At 41.8% G+C, this 16,797-nt stretch overlaps 1 protein-coding gene and 1 non-coding gene across 3 annotated transcripts in view; one reads left to right on the top strand and one right to left on the bottom strand.

Annotated features, from left to right (window-relative positions):
- Nucleotides 1–16,797, bottom strand: part of LRR1 (leucine rich repeat protein 1) — a 29,341-nt gene that overhangs the window by 4,579 nt on the left and 7,965 nt on the right. The window contains exons 2-3 of one of the 2 annotated variants that reach the window (XM_036269715.1): nucleotides 6,342–6,440; nucleotides 2,209–2,930 (exon numbers count right to left, since the gene is read on the bottom strand). In XM_036269715.1, coding sequence (XP_036125608.1) covers nucleotides 2,209–2,930; nucleotides 6,342–6,440 — 821 coding nt within the window. The remainder of the gene's footprint in view (nucleotides 1–2,208; nucleotides 2,931–6,341; nucleotides 6,441–16,797) is intronic. The other variant, XM_036269710.1, reaches the window with a different exon arrangement.
- Nucleotides 4,829–4,935, top strand: LOC118621490. The gene has a single exon (XR_004957705.1). It is a non-coding gene; the product is annotated as a U6 spliceosomal RNA (small nuclear RNA).

Raw genomic sequence — 16,797 nt, 5'->3', positions numbered from 1 at the left:
GAATGCACTCAAGTTTGAGAAGCAGTGGTGTAAAGTAGTGATTCTTAATCCGAGCTAGTTGTACATAGAATCACCTGGGGGTTTTAAGACAAAACTGGGTCCTACTATCAGACATTCTGATATAATAAGAGTAGGGTGGGCCCTGGCACAATGGTTAGAGGGTCGGCCCGCACCAAAGGGCCTCGGGTTCAATCCCTGATCGGAGCATGTGCAAGAGATAACCAAGCAACATGTATCTCTCACATCGAGGTTTCTCTCTCTCTCTTCCCTCCCTCCCGTCCACTCTCCCTTAAAATCAATGGAAAAAATATACTCGCTGGAGGATTATAAAAAAAGTCTAGGGTAGGAATTAATCATAATAATATTTATTTATTTATTTATTTATTTATTTATTTATTTATTTATATTTTATCCTCACCCAAGGACATTTTTTTTCTATTTTTTGTTCAGAGAGAGTGGGAGGGAGAGAGAGGAAGAGAGAACAAGAAACATCAATGTGAAAGGGACACATTGAGTGGCTGCCACCTGCACGACCCAACCAGGGCCAGGGCCAAACTGCAACCCGGGTCTCTCTGGACCGCAGGCTGATGCTCTAACTGCTGATTCAAAATGGCCAGGGCAAGAATTTTTATACATAGATATATTTTTAAACATGCTTTTACTGGATTTTTTTAGAAAGAGAGGAAGGTAGAGAGAAACATTGATGTGAGAGAGAACCATCAATTGGCTGCCTCCTGCATGCCCCCTACTGAGGATCAAGCCTGCAACCTGGACATGTGCTCTGACAGAGAATAGAACCAGGACCTCTCAGTCCATGGACCAGTGCTCAAACCACTGAACCACACCAGCTGGGCAATCATAAGAATTTTTAAAAGCCCCTCAGGTGATTCCAAATGTGAAGTAAAGTTTGAAAACCACTGCTTTAAAATAAGAATTCTGAAGCCAGGGACTGTGAGGAGGAAGGATTGGATTGGAATTCAGTGGGGTCCATGAATAATATATAGTTGCATGCAAAATTCTGAGTATCCTTGTGTGCATTTTCCTAGGGTCAGAATTTTGGTCAGTTGTTTTTATTTTTAAAGAGCCTTCCACCAATAAAAAAAGTTAAGAATCTCTTCTTTGAAATGTGGTATTACTGCTATTTTATAGGCACTCAATAATGAAAGAAACATGAACAAAAATGAATACCTGGAGTTTGGTCTCATGAGACCAACCTCAGTTAGTGTGCAAGGACAAAGGGAAGAGAACCAACAGTGACTGAGTCCTACTATATGCCATATGCTCTGGCATTACATTAGCTCATTCATCTTCACAACTCTGTTCCTGTTTCACAGATGAGAATATTCAATCAAAGAGGTTAAATAACTTGCTAAAGCCACATTAAGGGTGAAGCCAGAAATCAAACCCAAGTCTGACGCCAAAAACTACACTTTACTACTATACCAGACTAGAGTTCTCAAACTTTAGAGTATATATGAAGTACCCGGAGTACTTATTAACACACAGAGAGTTGGTCCCACCTCAGTTTCTGATTCAGTAGGTTTGGAATGGAGTTCAAGAACTTGCATCTCTAACAAGTTCCTGTGGAATACTGATGATGCTGGTCAGATCATTGAAAAACAATGCCATTCACCCAGCCAGTGTGGCTCAGTGGTTAAGCGCTGACCCATGCACCAAGAGGTCGCCAATGTGATTCCCAGTCAGGGCACATGCCCAGTTTGTGGGCCAAATCCCCAGTGGGGGGCATGCAGGAGGAGGCCAATCAATGTTCTCTCTCATTGATGTTTCCATCTCTCACCCTTTCCCTTCCTCTCTGTCTAAAATCAATAAAGAAAAAAAAAGCAATAAAATAAAAATCTTTAAAAAAATATAATGCTAGGTAATACATCCTATGAAAAAAATAAACCCAAAAATGTAAGATGTAAGGTGGGGGTGGGGAATAAAATTTTAGATAGGTGGTCAGAAAAGACCTTTCTGGGGTGCCACTTCAGCAGAGCACTGAATGAAGTGAGAAAGTGAGTTATGAGACTTTCTAAAGGAAGAGCATTCCAAGCAAAGGTCAGGAGCAGGAAGAAGGCCACCAGAGCAAAGCATTAGATTATGCACAGCATCATAAACTATAGTTGAAGATTTATGATTAGTCTGAGGATGATGATAACACTAGGATGCTATCAAAAGTACCATGTTTTATGGCTATTAAAGTCTTACCTATTATATAATATGGTTCGTGCAGAAGATTCCAATAAAGTTAATGGTGTTTGCAGCTTTATAACTGGAAGAACTTTTGGCTGTTCAAAAGTATTTCCAAAAAGATCCAAGTACTCAAGGGATAAATTTCTAAATTCACTAGGCAAAAATGGAAGCTTATTTCGAGCTGCTGACAAAAATCGCAGGTTTGTCAACTGTCCTATCTTGAAAGGAAAGCAAATCAATTCATTATCATCAAGTTTTAAATCTGTAAGTTCTTGGAGCTGGCAAAACTGTACAGGGAGTATCTTAATTTTGTTTTTGCTGAGATCCAAACTCCGAAGTGATTTCTGGAGCGTAGACTGACACAATGCTACACTAAATGACTCCAAGTGATTGTCATTCAGGTTAAGTTCTTGAAGGTGGGTGAGGTCTCCAATTGTAGCTGGAAGCTTTTTTATATGGTTGTGACTCAAGTCTAATTTCTTAAGGTTTTTTAAGCAAAGCATACGCGTATCAACTCGAACAAGCCCACAGTAAGAAGTCTGAAGATGTTCCAGATAATACGGGAAGTTCTTGCTTAGAGGATAGTCCTTTTTGGATGTGATAACCATTTTGGTTTTAAATTTTTCAAATTCCGAAGGCTTCACTGGTGTGAGGGGTGAAAGTGGTGCCTCGACGTCACAGCCTCTATGAGCCAGTCTCACAACTGAAAGGAAACTCTTTAAACTGCTGGGGTTGGCCTGAATAAATAAAAATACATTGTACAATTATAAATTCCATTTTATATAATGCATACATGTTAATTAAATAATAAATTCAATAAACAGTTATATATGCAAACAATGTAATCATTTACTGAAAAAGGCTGTAAAAAATAAATGTTAGTATTCTATTTTGACTAAATTTCAATATAGATACAAAAAACTTTAAAAGTTTGAAACATTTGAAAAAATGTTGATGCTCTAATTTTATTTTATTATCCTCACCTGAGGACATTTTTGCATTTTATCTTCAGATAGAGTGGGAGGGAGAGAGGGAGGAAAAGAGACAGAGAGAGGAACATCGATGTGAGAGAGACAAATCAACTGGCTGACATCCACACGACCCCAACCAGGGCCAGAGACAAACTGCAACCGAGGTACGTGCCCTTATCGGGAACTGAACCCAGGACTCTCTGGTCCATGGGCCGATGCTCTAACCACTGAGCCAAACAGGCCAGGGCAAATGTTGACACTCTAAATAAAACTGTTCAAAGGGAAAACCATAGAGTATAAAATAAAATAGAAAGGCCCTGGCCAGTTTGGCTTAGCGGTTAGAGTGTCGGCCTGTGGTCCAGAGAGACCCGGGTTCGGTTCCTGCTAAGGGCATGTACTTTAGTTGCAGTTTGTCCCTGGCCATGGTGGGGTCATGCAGGTGGCAGCCACTCAATGTGTCCCTTTCACGTTGATGTTTCTCTCTCTCTTTCTTCCTCTCTCTCCCTCCCACTCTATCTGAATAAAAAATGGAAAAATGTCCTCAGGTGAGGATAAAAAAATATATAAATAAAATAAAATAGGAAGGTATGAAAAGATACCTGAGATTTGGGTTTAAGATGAACTTACCCAGCCCTGGCCAGTTTGGCTCGGCAGTTAAGTCGGCCCACAGACCAGGCCGAAGAGTTGCAGGTTCAATTTTTGGTCAAGGGCACGTACCATGGTTGCATATTCTATCCCCATACCCGGTTGTGCAGAGGCAACCAATCAATGTGTCTCTCACACTGATGTTCCTGTTTTTCCTCCCCACCCCCATTCTTCCCTCCCCACTTTACCTAAAAATCATTGGAAATTGGGTGAGGATTGAAAAACAAAAGATGAACTCACCCAAACCTCCAGTGCCCGAGACAGGCTGAGACAGCCCTGTGCACTGTAAAATGTCCAGGGGTTCCATTCATAAGGACTAGAAATTGTGAAAAGCTATGGCCTGTCTGTCAAAAGCAGAGCTAAATGGCACTGTCAAGAGTGCCACAAAATGTCAAAAGCCAGTGAGATTACTTCCAGCTGAACAGAGAAATCACTAATCAAGTTGTATGTGAACTAAGTCACCAATAAAAATAACTAATACTTGGCAGGATACTTTAAGAGTTTCCCAAAGTTTATGTGTGAAGGAATAGTGAACTTTCAGCAAGTGTGGGAAACAAAGTGTGTGATCCTATTTGATTGGAATGTGGGAGCATGGTAGAGGAGTAAAAGATTATAAATACAGTATGGGGATAGATTACAGATGAGCTTGATGTCAAGGTAAGGAGGACAGAATAATCAGGCTGTAGTCAATCACTGAAGCATTTTGAGCATGAGAATTACGTAGCTAAGTGTTATTTTGGCAGTAGTATACACAGTGAAGTGGAGTGAGGAAAATCTGGAGACCTGGGTCAAGTAGGTCCAGTAGAGGGTACCAACTTACAGACTTGGGAGTTATACAATATGGGTGGAGCTATGCGAATGGAAGGCAAGTATGGCAGAAAACTGGAATAAAGCCTGTATCGGGGAGATAGAAAAAAAAGTCACCAGATAGGAGACAAAGGAGTGGCTGCAAAAACCAAAGGTAAATCAGGACAGTGCCCTGTCACAGATGCTAAGAAAGTTTTATTAAGATACTGGTCGTGCTCGCTTCGGCAGCACATATACCAGAGTTTGAACAATACAGAGAAGATTAACATGGTCCCTGCACAAGGATGATGCACAGGTCTGTGAAGGGTTCCTTTTTTTTTTTAAAGAAGGGATCGGTCATCAATGTCAAATTTTACAAAGCCCAAAAAAGATGAGAAAAAAAATGGCAATGTGATTAGCAATTAGAAAGGAAACCACTGACCTCTGAGGCAGTGTTTTGAACACACCAGTGGAAGTAAAAGTCAAACCAGATCGTAAGAAAGTGGAGGCAACAGATTTAGCCTCATCTCTCCAGAAATTTGTTTATCCTATTTTTTTTAATTGGTAAGACCTCAGTTTGTTTTTAGGTAGAAGAAAGGAGTTAGTGGAAAGACAGCTGAACATCAAGAGAAAATGAAAAATCGCAAGAACAGGAGGACACAGGACAAAATGTTTTCCATTCAACACAAATAACCTTAAAAAGTTATTAAACTTTAAAGGTTTGCAAAGTACTTTGCTTGGGGTTAAGGATAATGCAAGGTTGAACAAGATACTGCTCCTACATTCTAGAAAGGGGGAAAACAAAAAGGGGAGATAGGACAAAGAAACAGTTTTTTAAAAAATTGTAATGACTTATGTATTTTTAAAAATTATTATAGTAAATAAAGTTACCTCCCAACAAGGTTCTAATTGCATTTTATCCTCTTTTTTATATTAAACTTAGATTTGTAACCTATAATTCAGCTGGAAAAACGTAGATCTGTGCCAACTGCCTTAGAGTTACAGTGTAAGAAAACCTTAAGGCTCCATTTTGGGCACAGAAGCAAACCTAGTGTTCCTTACCATCCTGGGCAGCCTTACCAAGGCCGACTCTGCCTTTTAGAGCTATACAAACATTCCTGGGAAGCTTCCATCACTTCTTTAAACACATTTCCAAGAGTCTGTCTCTATTCAGCTATGTGATATATCAGAATGCTCAAATAGCCTCTTATTAAAAAAAAAATAACAGCCAACTAACTTAATCATTAATGTTTTTGTTGTTGTTAATCCTCACCCTAAGATATTCTTCCTTGATTCTTAAGAGTGGAAGGGAATGCCCTGACTGGTTTGCTCAGTGGTTAGAGCACTGGCCCGTGAACCAGAGAGTCCCGGGTTTGGTTCCTGCTAAGGGTATGTACCTCGGTTGCAGTTTGGCCCCAGCACCAGTCGGGGTCATGTGGGTGGCAGCCACTCTATGTGTCACTCTCACATCAATGTTTCTCTCTTCCTCCCTCTCTCCCTCCTGCTCTGACGATAAATGCAAAAATGTCCTCGGGTGAGGATAAAAAAAAAAAGTGGAAGGGAAGGAGGGAGGGAGGAAGAGAGAGAGAGACACGTCGATTGGTTGCATCAACCAGGGCCAGAGATCGAATCTGCAACCCAGATATGTGCCCTTGACTGGAAATCAAACCTGAAACCCTTTGGTGCCTGGGCTGACAAGCAAGGGCCACACAAGCACGGGCATCATTAATGTTTTTAATATCATACCTTACTTAGACAGATATCCACAGGAGGCTCCTTTAACCGAACAGTGGCTTTCCCCTCATCCACAAATTTGGTGAAGAATTGCTCAATGTTTCCCTTTAGCTGCATAAAACCAATTGAAAAAAAGAACAAAACCAAGTATTGTTACTTAATAATTATTACAAGTAGAATGTGCCAGTCACTTTGCCAGGCTCTGGTTTGTCTTTTAGTCTTTAAGTCTGTTTTGTGGTTTTAAGTTTTAAAGATTTTCGTTTGGTTGGGTTTGTTTTTATTAATTGGGTAGCTACGTTTCTTATGTACCTTCTGATAGAAATTATTGTTCTATCTGTCTGGTAAACTCTTTCCTCCGAGAACAGAATGCCCTGTGTTTTGGGAGAATGTGCCTCTTCCCTCATTCTAACTATGTGGCTATAGTGAGTTGCCAATAGTAGTTACTTGCCTTTTTAATTTCAGTACATTAGTCTGGGGTGGGCATGCCTCCCACAAGATTACAATCTTCATGAAAGCAGGAATCTTGTTTCCTTTGTTCATTCTTGTATCCCCAGAGCCAGACAATGACTGACACATAGCAGGTGCTCAAAAAATGTTATTGACTGATGTTGCTTCTGCTTTAGACTTCAACAACAATTTATCGAAAAGCCATTATGTACAGGTTAACTACGATAGGGGGCTTGGAACAATGGTGGTAAGACCAGCATGGTAATCACACATAGCTGCCAATCTGACACAGTTATTAATTATAAGCATAACAACTATTAAGACAAGTTCAGGCTGCTATAAAACCTTATATAGCAAAGAAATCTTACCTGGTCTTGGGATATGAAGGTGAGCACTAAAGGATTAGGACACGTCTAGAAGAGAGAGAAGATAGCAACCAACAAGAGGGAACAATGTGCAAAGCCTTGAAAGCAAGAGAGTTTTGCATCTTTGAGAAGCTAAAAGTTCAGTATGGCTAAAGGATCGAGTAAAAAAAAAAAAGGTAAATGAGTTGAAGAGGTCAACAGAGAAACAGAGATTAGATGGTGAAAGATTTTTTAAACCATGTTAAGAATTTTCGATTTTGGCCCTGGCCAGGTAGCTCTGTTGGTAGAGCATCGTCCCAATACACCAAGGTTGTGGGTTCAATCCCCGACCAGGGCACATATAAGAATCAACCAATGAATGCATAAACAAAAGGAACAACAAATCATTCTCTATTTATTTTATTTATTTATTTTTTCAAATCTTTATTGTTGGATGTAAAATGTATTACAGATGTTCCACATTTTTCCCCCATTGACCCCCTCCTCCCCACTCCTGCTCCCCTCCCCACTCCTGCTCCCCTCCCACCTTTTCCCACACTATTGTCTGTGTCCATTGGTTATGCATATAAGTTCTTTGGTTTATTTCTTCCCACCCCCCCAACCCCTTTCCATTTGAGGTTTGTCAGTCTAGCAATGAATTTGTGCTTCTTTTTTTTTTATCCTCACCCGAGGATATTTTTCCATTTTTTGTACAGATAGAGTGGGAGGGAGAGAGAGGAAGTGAGAGAGAGAGAGAAACATCGACGTGAAGGGACACATCGAGTGGCTGCCACCCGCACGACCAACCAGGGCTGGGGACAAACTGCAACCGAAGTACGTACCCTTAGCGGGAACCGAACCCGGGTCTCTCCGGACCGCAGGCCGACGCTCTAACCGCTGAGCCAAACTGGCCAGGGCGATTTTGTGCTTCTTAATCCCTTCACCTTTTTCACCCATTCCCCCAACCCCCTTCCCATCTGGCAACCAACAAAATGTTCTCTGTATCTATGAGAATGTTTCTGTTCTTCCTGTTCATTTTGTTTGTAGATTCCATTGTTGATAGATATGTATTCATTGCCATTTTGTTTGTTCATACATTTTATCTTTTTCTTCAAAAAGACCCTTCATCATTTCATATAATAACGGTTTGGTAGTGATGAACTCCTTTAACTTTTTCTTGTCTGGGAAGGTTTTTGTATGTCCATCGATTCTAAATGACAGCTTTGCAGGATAGAGTAATTTTGGTTGTAGGTTCTTGGTTTTCATCACTCTGAATATTTCTTGCCACTCCCTTCTGGCCTGCAAAGTTTCTTTTGAGAAATCAGCTGACAGCCTGATGGGAACTCCCTCGTAGGTAACTAGCTGCCTTTCTCTTGCTGCTTTTAAGATTCTCTCTTTGTCTTGAACCTTTTGCATTTTGATGATGATGTGTCTTGGTGTGGGCCTCTTGGGGTTCATCTTGTTTGGGACTCTCTGTGCTTCCTGGACTTGTATGTCTGTTTCCTTCACCAAGTTAGGAAAGTTTTCTGCCATTATTGTTTCAAACAGGTTTTCGATTTCTTGTTCTCTCTCTTCTCCTTCCGGCACCCCCAAGATGCGAATGTTGGCACGCTTGAAGTTGTCCCAGAGGCTCCTTACACTATCCTAATTTTTTTGGATTCTTTTTTCTTTTTGCTGTTCTGATTGGGCGTTTTTTGCTTCCTTATATTCCAAATCGATGGTTTGCTCCTTGGATTTACATACTCTATTATTGAAGCTGTGTAAATTATTCTTTATTTCAGTTAATGCCTCCTTCAATTCTAACTGTGTATCCATGATTTCTAACTGGTCCTTTTTTATGCTCTTGAGGCCCTCCCTAAGTTCATTGAGCATCCTTATAAGCAGTATTTTGAACTCAGTATCTGTTAGGTTGCTTATTTCCCTTTTGCTTAGTTCTTTTATTGGGTTTTTGTTCTGTTCTTTCATTTGGGACCTGTTTCTTTGTATCCTCATTTTGGCTGCCTCCCTGTGTTTGTTTCTGTGTATTACTTAATGAGAGGTATGGGGCTAGCTGAGACCAGATGCTGCTCGTTTGAAAGAATTTAGGAAAAACCTGAAGCAGGATCCAGGACAGGCCAATCCTATGGTTAAGCAAGTGGCAACAGCTTAGGTGGACTTGAAAATTGCGTGAGGCGGGGCGGGGACTCAGGGAGTCAGCAGGGCGGGGCTACCAGTGTGAGCCAGGTTGCTGGAGCCCCAGATATGGCTTCTGTCTGCCGCCCCTGGGAAGGGCTCACCAAAGGAACAAAGGCCTCTGACAGTACATCTGTCCCGGAGAAAGCCCCCTCTCCAGCCCTCGCTCCAGTGCCAAACAGCTCAGTTCTTCCTTGTATGTCTCTGGCGCCCCTCGAGCTGCCTCCCCTCCGAGTTTAGAGGGGGAGAATCCGATAAGTCCGTGCGCGGACCCCTTAGGGAGCTGCCTGGGGCTCCAGCCACCTCAGCTTCCCTGAGCCTCAGTTTCCGCTGATTTTTCCAGCCAGAAGTTATGGGGACTTCTCTTCCTGTCACTGGAACCCTGAGCGGGGCACCTGGTGTGGGACGGGGACCCCCTCAGTCCTCAGGAAGGACCTTCCCAGCCTCGGGAGCCTCCTGATTTTTATCTGCCACACGTGGGTGTGGGACCAGCCCTACACGCCTCCGCCCCTCGCGCCGCCGCCCCTCCTACCAGTCTGGATGTAGCTGCTTTTTTAAAATTCCGTAGTTGTAGGACTTCCATTCCGCTTGATTTCAGGCGGTTTTGAATGATGGTTGTTCTGTAGTTTAGTTGTAACTTTGATGTGGTCGTGGGAGGACGCGATACCGCGTGTTTACCTATACCGCCATCTTGACCGGAAGTCCCCCATTCTCTCTCTCTTTAGAATCAATCAATCAATAAATAAATAAAAAAGAATTTTGGATTTTATCCTAAGAACAATGATGTCCACTGAACGATTTTAAGCCGGGAACATCATTAGATCTCTATTTGTACAAGTTCCCTTTAACAACAGTGTAAGAATAAACTTTGGGGGAGGGGAGTGGGATGAGGGAAGGGAACAGTAGAGGTACAGAGATCCTTTAAGAAACTAGCCAGGCAAGGAATAATGATTTTTATTTAAATTGAGTTTTAAAGAGAGAGGAAGGGAGAGGGGGAGAGAAATAGAAACATCAATGAGAGAGAACACTGACTGATCACCTCCTGCATGACTTGGCCCACAATCTGGACATGTGTTCTGAACGGGAATCGAGCAGGCGACCTCTTGGTCCACGGGTTGACAATCAACCACTGAGACACACCAGCCAGGCAAATAATAATGGTTTAGACTAGAGCTGGGATGGATTGAAAGATATCTAGGAGGTAGAATGGAAAGGATTCAATATATTGGATGTGGGAGGGCAAAGGCTTTAAGGTTTCTGGATGGGGCAGAACACTGTCAGAAACGCAGGTTTAGGAGTGACAAGGACAATACATTTTTAGGTATTTTGAGGCTGAAATGCTGCAACACATCCAAGTGAAAATTTCCAGTAGATAGCAGATTCAACTCAGAAGGGGGTTTATACATTTATCTGGATGAGATAAAAAATATTTTCATCACTGCTCTTCTAAGATCTGTTCCCCTCTGATGATCACCAATTTGCTACCCTCCACCAATATATCAAGCAGATTTAGATGTGAGAGATTCCAACATGGCGACAGAATGAATGGAAGCTACACAGCCCATCTCCCAGGACCAAACTGGAATTATAACTAAAATAAAGACAAATTGCTGGGAGAAACCAACAGAAAAGCAGCTAGAGAGGACATATATAACCAGGGACAGGAAAAGGACACTAAATTGAGCCTGGTAGGCACTTTGAGGTGCAGGAGGGCGGGCTGTGAGCCCACAGACACTAGCTGTTTTACTGTGAGCAGCTCCCTCAGGGTTAACATCCCAAGCAGGCTCCACAGTGCAGAGGGCCAGGACAGAGCATTAAATTAGCTATAGCCACTCATCTTGGGCACCGGTAGAGGGCAGGCAGACTGGACTGGAACTGTGGACAGACTTGGGATTTGGAGGGCACTGGAAGTTTCGTGCTGAAAAACTCCCTCATAGGACAGTAGCTATCTTACTCAAAGAGCCCCAGAGCCCCAAGGAGAAGCAACAGCCCCTCCCTCAGGAATTTAACACCACCAAGGCCAGAGACATGCAAGTTGAGGCTCATTAACAGCCAGCAGGCATCTGCCCCACCCTCTGGAAATCCACTTACCCTTCAGCTGAGGGCTACAACCCAAGGCTCATCAAGTAACTGAGACTAACAGCTTCCAGGCAAAAAGCTAGAGGATAACTGAATCTTTTCCTGGGCTTGCACATCTACCCAGGAAAGTAAGACTTGACAGTGATGCTTAACATGGGTCCTCCCACACTCATCCAAACCCAGTAGAGGGAGCCACAACCAGCGGAACACCAACACCCACAGGGAAAATTTGGCAGGCCAAAATGGTGAAACAAAGAAAGAAATCCTAAATGAAAGAACAAGATAATTGGACAGAAGATGAAATAAATAAAAGGGAATTGAGCAAGATATCAGAATAATAATCATGAGGAACTTCAACAGCATGAGTAAAGATACAGAGACACTGAAAACCAACCAATTGAAAATGAAGAATGACATAGCAGAAATAAAGAACACAATGGAAGGAACAATCAGCAGAGTAGAGGAGGCAGAGAAGCAAATCAGTGAATTAGAAGATAGGGTAGGAAAAATCGCCCAATCAGAGAACCAAAAAGAAAAAACAATTAATAAAACAGAAAAACAGCCTAAGAGAACTGTGGGACAATATGACACGTAACAACATCCACCTCACAGGAGTTCCAGAAGAAGAAAATGAGCAAGGGTTAGAGAATATATATGAAAAAATAGGGACAGAAAACTTCCCTAATTTAATGAAGGAAAAAGGCATACAAGTACAAGAAGCACAGAAAGCCCCAAGTAAGAAGAATCCAAACAGGCCCACACCAAGACACATAATAATTAAAATGTCAACAATTAAAAACAAAGAGAGAATCCTAAAGGCAGCAAGAGATAAGCAACAGATTACCTACAAAGGAACCCCCATAAGGCTCTCAGCTGACTTATCAATAGAAACACTACAGGCCAGAAGGGAATGCAATGAAGTAATCAAGGTCATGAAAAACAAGGACCTGAATCCAGGGCTACTCTATCCAGCAAGGCTTTCAAAATAGAGGTGAAATAAAAAGCTTCCCAAACAAATAAAAGACTAAGGGAATATACTAGCACCAAATCAGCACTGCAAGAAGTGTTAAAAGGCCCTGGCCAGTTTGACTTAGCAGTTAGAGCGTTGGCCTGCGGTCCAGAGAGGCCTGGGTTCAGTTCCCACTAAGGGCATGTACCTTGGTTGCAGTTTGTCCCTGGCCCTGGTCATGCAGGTGGTAAACACTTGATGTGTCCCTTTCACATCGATGTTTCTCTCTCTCTCTTCCTCTCTCTCCCTCCCACTCTATCTCTATATGAACAAAAAAATGGAAATATGTCCTTGGGTGAATATTAAAAAACTAAATTAAAAAAAAAAAAAAAAAAAGAAGCCCTGGCCGGTTTGGCTCAGTGGTTAGAGCGTCGGCCTGCAGTCCCGAGAGACCCGGGTTCGGTTCCCGCTAAGGGCACGTACTTCGGTTGCAGTTTGTCCCCGGCCCTGGTTGGGTCGTGCGGGTGGCAGCCACTTGATGTGTCCCTTCACGTCGATGTTTCTCTCTCTCTCTCCCTTCCTCTCTCTCCCTCCCATTCTATCTGTACAAAATATGGAAAAATATCCTCGGGTGAGGATAAAAAAAAAAAAATCAATAAAAAAAAAAAAAAAAAAAGAAATGTTAAAAGGACTGCTGTAATCAGTAGAAAAAATAGGGAAAAAATATAACTACAATAAACAAAAATGGCAATAAATACATATATATCACCATAAATGTAAATAGATTAAAAACTCCGATCAAAAGACACAGAGTAGCTGATTGGATAAGAAAACATGATTCATATATATGTTGTTTACAAGAGACCCACCTCACAACAAAAGACTCACATAGGTTGAAAGTGTGAAGGGATGGAAAAAATCTTCCAAGCAAACAGAAAGGAAAAAAGAACTGGGGTAGCAATACTCATATCCAGTAAAACAGACTTCAAAATGAAGGCCATAACTAGAGACAAAGAAGGCCCCTACATAACAGAGAGAGAATCTATCCAACAGAAAGATATAACTGGTAAACATATATGCAAACAATATAAAAACACCAAAATATATTTAAAAACTTCTGGAGAACATCAAAGGAGAAATCAACAGCCATACAATCATAGCAGGGGACTTCAACACCCCACTGACATCACTAGATAGATCCTCTAGACAAAAAGGTAACAAGGATACAGACACTCTAAATGATGCACTACATCAAATGGATTTAATAGATATCTACAAAGAATTACACCCCAAAACTGCAGAATTCACATTCTTCTCAAGTGCACATGGGACATTCTCAAAGACAGACCACATGTTAGGACACAAACTAAGTCTCTACAAGTCCAAGACTGAAATCATATCAAGCATCTTCTCAGATCACAATGGCACCAAACTAGAAATCAATTTCAATAAAAACACTTAAAAAACATTCAAACACATGAAGGCTGAATAGCATGTTATTAAACAATGAATAGGTTACCAAGAAGATCAAGGAAGAAATTAAAACTTCCTCCAAACCAATGAAAATGAACACACACACAACACAAAATCTATGGGACGCAGTGAAAGCAGTCCTGAGAGGGAAGTTCACAGCACTACAAGCCTACCTCAAGAAACAAGAAAAATTTCTATCTGACTAACCTCACAACTTAAAGAATTAGAAAGCAAACAAAAAGAAAAACCCAGAGCAAGTTGAAGGAAAGAAACAGTAAAGGTAAGAGCAGAAATAAATGACATAGAGACTAAAAAAACAATTCAAAAGAGCAATGAAACAAAGAACTGGTTCTTTGAAAAGATAAACAAGCCCTGGCTAGTTTTGCTCAGTGGTTGGAGTATCGGCCTGCAGTCCAGAGAGACTCTGATTCGGTTCCTGCTAAGGGCACGTACCTCAGTTGCAGTTTGTCCCCGGCCCTGGTTGGTCACGTGGGTGGCAGCCACTCGATGTGTCCCTTTCACATCGATGTTTCTCTCTCTCTCCCTCCCACGCTATCTGAACAAAAAATGGAAAAATGTCGTCGGGTGAGGATTAAAAAAAAAAAAAGATAAACAAGATTGTTGGACCCTTAGCTAGACTCACCAAAAAACAGAGAGAGAGGACTCAAATAAATAAAATCAGAAATGAAAGAGGAGAAGTAACAACTGACACCACAGAAATACAAATGATCATTAACAAATACTATGAACAATTATACACCAACAAATTGGACAATCTAGGTGAAATGAACAAATTTCTAGAAATACACAGTCTCCCAAAACTGAACCAGGAAGAGATAGAAAACTTGAACAGAACGATAACAACTAAGAAAACTGAAGATGTAATCAAGAATCTCCCAGCAAACATAAGCCTGGGCCTGGACAGCTTCACGGGGGAGTTTTACTGAACATTCCAAGAAGAACTAACACCCATTCTCCTCAAACTACTACAAAAAATTGAAGAAGAAGGAAAACTTCCAAACTCATTTTATGAGGCCAGCATAATTCTAATTCCAAAACCAGATAGACACTACAAAGAAAGAAAACTACAGGTCAATATCCCTGATGAACATACATGCCAAAATCCTTAAGAAAATATTAGCAAATCAGATCCAGCAATATATTAAAAAAATTATTCACCATGACCAAGTGGGATTCATCCAGGGATGCAAGGCTGGTACAATATTTGCAAATCAATAAATGTGACACACCACATAAACAAAATGAAAGATAGAAACCATATGATCATATGAATAGACACTGAAAAAGCATTTGACAAAAACTATCACCCATTTCTGATAAAAACGCTCAGCAATGTGGGAATAAAGGGATCATATCTCGACATAATAAAGGCCATATCTGAAAAACTGAAAGGGTCAGTAATGTTTTAAAGGGTAAAGGTAAAAGCATGCAAAAGGCAGAAACTGAAAAACTGTGTTACTTGCATGACCTTTGCTCAGCCTTCTGTGGAGTATGGTTAAGGATTATCTAGATTACCCGCAAGGCAGTGAATTACTCAGCAGCTGTAGGACAAGATACCAGACCAGTCCAACTGCAAAGTGGACAATGGGCCAGGCAGAGTACATCAGCAGGAATTGCTGGAAACTTAAAGTAGAGTATATAACCTACACCCCAACTGTTGAGGCTGAACCCTTTTCAGCTCAGCCCATCTGCACCCAGATGCATGCAATAAATCGTTTTGCTCTACACTGGTCTTGTGTTGTGGAAGTGATCTCCTGCAGGCTCAGACCTTTTATTTGGTTCTGAAATCCAAGAGGTCTGTGAGGATCCCGCATAGGGGGCAACTGTGGGCCCCCAGAGTGCTCCGGGCCTCCTGTTGGACCAGAGTCAACCACATCCTCAGCCAGATATTAGACCTCCAACCTTTCCTGCCCAATCCAGTATCAACATCAGACACTAATTCACTGGTGAGTGTTTTTTTGCCTACCGGTCTGATTCTCCGGGCTGTTCTGTTATCCACCATCCAGGACATAAGAGAGCCAGGTCTCGAGGTCACGTCTGTGTGATCGTCCCTCTAGAAACCCAGTGCTGGTCAGGACACACTCTTCGGGAAACAGGTTCACTTAGCTCACCATATATCTAGGGACGCCGGATATAGGTGAGTTGCTCATCTCTCTACTCTAGGGGAGAAGGGGGGACGCCTTCTTCTTCCACTAGTGTATCTGTCAGACTGCCAGGCCACGACATCTCACACCAAAATATGGAAAACACTCAATCATCCATCCCTCGTACAACACCCCCTAGGATGTCTCCTAAAAAATCTACAGGCCCTAGAGCCCGCTCAAAACTTATGTCCCACCTTGGCCGGTTTGGCTCAGTGGTTAGAGCGTCGGCCCGTGGACAGGAGAGTCCTGGGTTTGGTTCCTGCTAAGGGCATGTACTTTGGTTGCAGTTTGTCCCTGGCCCCAGTTGGGGTCATGTGGGTGGCAACCATTCCATGTGTCTCTCTCACATTGATGTTTCTCTCTCTTTCTTCCACCTTTTCTCCCTCCCGCTCTATCTGAAGGTAAGTACAAAAATGTCCTCAGGTGAAGATAAAAACAATCAATCAATCAATAAATGAATAAATAAACAAACAGATAAGTAAATAAATAAGTAAGTAAATAAATAAATAGAAAAACATACATCCCAAGTGACTCATTTTTTACTGCAACACTGCATGGCTTCAGTACAAATTAGACTATGGGTCACAATAGCCTGAGAATGGCACTTTCGACATTCTCACCAACTTAGACAATTTTTGTCAAAGGTAAGAAAAATGGTCTGAGGTTCCTTACATCCAGGCCCCTCTGCACTCAGATCACACCCCTCTTTATGTGACTCTTGCTCTCCCTCCCATATCTTCCTACTCCACTTTAATCCTCCCACACCTCCCTCTGAAGATGGCTCGCTAACTTCTCCTATTTCCTCCTTTGACCCCGCTGATCTCACTCCACCACATCCT

The sequence above is a fragment of the Molossus molossus genome, unplaced genomic scaffold, assembly GCF_014108415.1.
Source record: "Molossus molossus isolate mMolMol1 unplaced genomic scaffold, mMolMol1.p scaffold_m16_p_1, whole genome shotgun sequence".
Taxonomy (NCBI): domain Eukaryota; kingdom Metazoa; phylum Chordata; class Mammalia; order Chiroptera; family Molossidae; genus Molossus; species Molossus molossus.
This window is presented reverse-complemented; position numbering and strand designations above follow the sequence as displayed.